The 5,472-nt window shown below is 38.3% G+C and overlaps 1 protein-coding gene across 2 annotated transcripts in view; it reads left to right on the forward strand.

The window, feature by feature from the left end:
* The window catches only part of MST1 (macrophage stimulating 1), a 32,401-nt gene extending 28,963 nt beyond the window's left edge, over positions 1–3,438 (forward strand). For both annotated transcript variants that reach the window (XM_026725570.2, XM_026725563.2), the window contains exon 18: positions 502–3,438. In XM_026725570.2, coding sequence (XP_026581355.1) covers positions 502–663 — 162 coding nt within the window. In that variant the 3' untranslated portion in view covers positions 664–3,438. The remainder of the gene's footprint in view (positions 1–501) is intronic.
* The last annotated feature ends 2,034 nt before the right edge of the window (positions 3,439–5,472 follow it).

A 5,472-nucleotide genomic window follows, 5' to 3' on the forward strand; every position in this document is an offset into this window, starting at 1 on the left:
GAATAGTAAAGAAAAGGGACAAGGCTTACAGAAAGGCCAGAAACGTCGTACCTCCAATAACCCCAGCCTAAGATGCTTAACAATTTGATAAAATGCTTTTAGTTTTGAAAAAAAAAAAAGGCTAATCTCCTAAATCACCTAATCTCACAGTTTTACAGTATTCTTGTAAATATCTCAAGCTAGGCAATTTTGTGAAATTGATCTAAAAAAATGGAGTGGGCATGGGCATTTATGAGGTTGCATGACGCCCCCCTAAAAAGTTACCTGCCAACCTCTTGGTTGGTTGGTTTTTTTTTTTTTAAGATGAGCAGTGGGAAATAGTCCCCCAAAACATGAACTTAAAAGTGAAGCTGCAGATAAATGATTTCAAGGCAAATAGGTTAGGGAAGCCATTTGAGAAAATGTCCAAGGTAGAAAACCAACCCATGTACTTTGTGAGGTGTTGCTGTTCTCCTTAAGCTAGAGCTTGTTTTTGACTTGACTTGGTCTTTTTGTCTGTAGGGTGACTTTGGAGGTCCTTTGGCCTGCCTGACTCAAGAATGCTGGGTGCTACAAGGTGTGATCACCCCATTGCGGGTATGTGCTCGCAAAGACGTGCCTGCCACTTTCATCCGAGTCTCTATGTATGTTGACTGGATCAACAAAGTGATGAGGCTGAGCTGAACTGTTGTATATTTATCATAAATTTCTGCCCGTCTCTCTCTCTCCCTTCTCAGAATTAGTGTGGAGCAACCATGGTCATGTCATGTGAAAAGCACTGCCAAAAAAAGATACTTCCAAAAGCTGACATCAGTAATGAGTTTTTTTACTCCATTTTGTGGAGTTTATCTAAGAAGATCTGCAACAATTAATTGCTTATTATAGAGCATCTTTTGCTAGGTACTTAGTGGAGAAAAGTTGATGATAATGACCATCATGGCTTCAAACATTATCAAATTTTATGAGAACAATGGAAGCATCCTCCGAGAAGTGTGAACCAATAATATATCGAAGTCCTGAACATATGACTAAGCTAATGTTCTTTAAGATTTAACAGATTAACAGAGTTAGAAGGGATCATGTACTGTAGGTCATCTAGTCCAACCCCCCCCCCAAAGCAGGAAACCTCTCTGACAAATGGCAGTCCAATCTCTTCTTGAAAGCCTCCAGTGCTGAAGCTCTCATAACTTCCGAAGGCAAGCTGTTCCATTGGTTGATTGTTCTCACTGTCGGAAAATTTTTCCTTATTTCTAGGTTGAATCTTTCCTTGTTCAGTTTCCATCCATTATTCCTTGTCTGGTTTTCAGGTGCTTTGGAAAATAGCTTGACCCCTTCCTCTCTGTGGCAGCCACTCAAATATTGGAAGACTGCTATCATGTCTCCCCTGGTCCTTCTCTTCACTAGATTAGCCATGCCCAGTTCCTGTAACTGTTCTTCATATGTTTTAGTCTCCAGTCCCTTAATTATCTTGCACTTTTTCTAGAATCTCAACATCTTTTTTATAGTGTGATGACCAAAACGGGATGCTGTATTCTAGGTGTGGTCTTACCAAGGTTTTCTAGAGTGGTATTAGTACCTCACTTGATCTTGATTGTACCCCTTTATTAATGCAATTTAGGATTGCATTGGCCTTTTTGGTTGCCACCGCACGTTGTTGGCTCATATTTAACTGGTTGTCCACTAAGACTCCAAGAACCCTGTCACAGTTACTGCTATTAAACCTGGTTTCACCCAGTCTATATGTGTACTTTTGGTTTTTCTTCCCTAAGTGTAAGACTTTACTTTTCTCTACATTGAATTTCATTTTGTTAGATAGGGCCCAGTGTTCAAGTCTGTCAAGATCCATCTGGATTTTGAGTCTATCATCTAGAGTGTTAGTTATTCCTGCCACTTAGTTTCACCTGCAAATTTGGTAAGTTTTCCTTCTATTTCCTCATCTTAGTCATTTATGAAGATATTGAAGAATACTGGGCCTAAGATGGAACCTTGTGGTACCCCACTGCTTGCTTACTTACTTACTTAGACCCATTCAGGACTACTCGTTGAGTACAGTATCAGCCAGTTGCGAATCCATCTGGTGGTGATGCTATCTATCCCCACCTAATAATGTATTGCATTATTAAATCATCCACATCCTTTTAATAGGACTGGTTGGTTGTTATCCATGAGTATCAGCTCTTTCAATGGATATATTCATGGGCAGAAGTTTCAATATGTAAGACTTTAACCATAGCCGCCTCATTGGAACAGGTCTTGGCTTTATATTTCACATGGACATTGTCTGCAATTTCTTTTTTCTACCATCAGCATTAAAAGTTCAATTGAGGCTGAATATCCTCCAGATTTAAAGAAATATGGCTGCCCTTAGAACAAATGTACCATTTCCAAGTCCTGGGATAATTTCTGGAAAATAGGTTCTGGAGACTTTCAGTGTGGTTTTCTGAAAATTCGTTCCCTCTTTTGGTATCACTTGGGATTTGGTGTTCTCCAGATGTCAAAAGGTTACAAATCATAGAGAAGTGTTCATGGGAGCTATTGTCCAAGGCAGCTGAATGTAATCAGCCTCTTTATCCTCTGAACCAGCATATGAGACATCATACCATATCTATTTTTGCAGTCCAGACATTCAGTTTTTTAAAATGTTAATGATTAATGTATTGGTGCATTATGGGTCTGTTAACCTATATGTGGTTCAAGTTTTTTTCACATCTGAAATGACATCTCCGTAGCGCAGGAAAAACCTAACCGTTTTTCTATTGTAACAGTATAATATTTCTATGTTATTCTCTGAAATACTATTTCTCCAGTAACATATAAATTATAGCCATCACAAATGATTTTACTGCATTTTATCTCTTATGTAATCACAGTTATATTGTTTGTAGCAACTGCATGCCAAATTTTATGTAGCCATTCTTTTAGAGGCTTAAATTTTGATATACTGACATTTTGATATACTGTCATTTTTATTGTAACATCATTCATATCATTAAAGAAATCCTGGCTTTGGAAATAAAATATAGGATGATTTGTAGCAGATCATCATGGATTTTGGACACCGATCTAGCACATCAAAATCTAAAAGGTTTTCTGGCCCTCCTCTTTAAAAAGCCAGTATTTGGAGAAACCCAGCAGCAGGGTTTTGAGTGAAAGGATATCTGATCTTATTTGAATATTAGTTACCAATTGATGAATATGTTGAGACAAACTCAGCATATTTTTAGTTTCATTTTCCTTTCATGGCACTGCACAGAACTTTGTATCTGATCATTATTTTCAATTCAACAAACTGAAATTCTCTCAAATAAATAATTACAGAAAACCATAAGCTACAAGGCTTCCCCTTCCAAAGAGACACTAAAAATTAGTATTTGAAATCCAGTTCTCATGTATATTTTTCTAACTATAGGTTATGCGTTGATGAAAATATTTAATGTCAAATATATATATCTTTAAAAACCATGCTGGGGCTAAAAATGCCTTAACCACTAGTCTTATTGTGTTCTGACCAAGGCTTCCAAGATCGTAATTATATGCACCCTTATTTTAAAAACAAGTCTTGTTTTATTGCAAGGCTGGGAATTATTTTTATTCCCAGCTGGTAATGAATCTCAAACAGTCCCTTGAGATAAGCACTCACCTTTCTTTCCTGTGAAGTGCTGCCAATAATAGAAGTGTCTAATGAACTAGAAAAAAACCCAACCGAAGTACAAAGAGCTTCAAGAATGAATCTGAACGAACGAATGACTTTGCTTCCTGCAAATGTTTCATCATCTTTGCCTGTCCTTTATATCTTATCGGAGGGGCAATCACCTCCCAGCCTTACTCCCGAGTCGCCCCTTTTGTTTCAGCTGATCTCACATTCTAGCAGCTCTGCACATACGTGCACTGGGAACAGGCTCCCCTTGTTCCTCTGCCTCGCCGCTGCCACACTCCAAAGGCTCCGGAAGCAGCACCCCACTCCCAGATGGTCCTGGCCCTATCTCTGCATCAGATGCAGGACCCTCGTCCGAATTCTCTCCAGATTCCCAGACTGATCCCTTTTCTTTCCCACTGTCCAATTTTGCTGCCGTCTGCACAGGCTGCTGGCAAACCACAACACTGCATTTCCTCCCAGTCCCTGATATGAGGAACAGAAACAAGTCATCGCAACTAAATTGCCTCCTAACCAAATTAAACATTTGCCTCACAGTATTACTCACATTCATTGTATATAACACAGCACAGTATTTAGAATTGTGGATCAATCTATATTCAAAGGGCAGAGAGGTGATTTGGAATGTATGGAGGACTGATGCCGCATTTGTCACTATCACCATTACATCACATGTGCATGGATCTTGTGCAACTCCAAGAAAAGATGCAGTTTCAAGAATTTACTGACATGATAGATCATGAGCAGACCTGAATATGTCAACTCATTATTTTTGCTTCAAAAAGCAAACAACAAAACCAAAACAACAATCCTACTCTCTATTGGCATCTCAATTTCAAAGAAGGAAATTCCAGCCTTACTTTCAGATACCAGATGAGTACCCTTATATCTTACCAAAGGTCAGGAAAGTCTGTTTCTAAAGGACTAAGAAGAAAGAACATTTTCCAATGTAAATTAAGCTGCTGCTCCTGGGTACATTCAAGATCTCTCCTATTTCTGATGCTGTCTTTTCCTCTTACATTTATTGTAAATGCAGACGTTATTTAAAGGTTGGAAGGTAGTCTATAATTATATATAGCTTATGTTCAAGATGATAGATTCCTCCTATTGCCGTCATCTAGAACAAACCTTTCAGGAACAAGAACCACAGCCAAACTGTGCTCCCCACCTCTCCTCAAAGATGGTCCAAAAGAATAATATGGTTAATGCTATCAAAAGCTGCTGAAATAAAGGTTAAGAGGGTTTGACATTATCTGATCCTGATCTTTCCAAAGGCAATCCACAAGTGTGACCAATACCGTTTTTGTGCTATATCCTGACAGCCAAGTGTCCATCCGCCACTTCTTGGATCCTTCCTTACCTCAAGGTTGCCCTTACGTTTACTCCCAAGTTTGAGTCGGCATGGCAGAGTCATAGATCACACTTAGATCTTGTTGACTGTCTTCTTTGGAACTTTACTCTATTTTCCTCAACCCCACCAAGACCCTGCCAACTCACCTCTTGTGTGTGAGATGGTGCTACAGCTTCATAAGAGTCCATCACTAGTGAATGAGTTTATCATTAATATCTATGGTAAACATAAATATTTGTATTTATTGATAGAGGATAATGATAGGCATTTTCCATCAAAGTTTCTGGAAGCAATAAACATTTAATCAGAGAACTGGGAAAGAATAAAAACGGTCTTTGATATTTATTTATTTGTTTGTTTATTAAATTTGTTTATCACTCATGGTTCAGGAAATTCTGAGTGGATATCATTAATCATTCATTAATCATCAAAATATCATTAATGCCGAGACATGCTCATATATAAAACCAACCCACTAAAAGTATTC

Source organism: Pseudonaja textilis, chromosome 2, assembly GCF_049901715.1.
Source record: "Pseudonaja textilis isolate UNSWEBS1 chromosome 2, rPseTex1.2, whole genome shotgun sequence".
In the NCBI taxonomy this organism is placed as follows: Eukaryota; Metazoa; Chordata; class Lepidosauria; order Squamata; family Elapidae; genus Pseudonaja; species Pseudonaja textilis.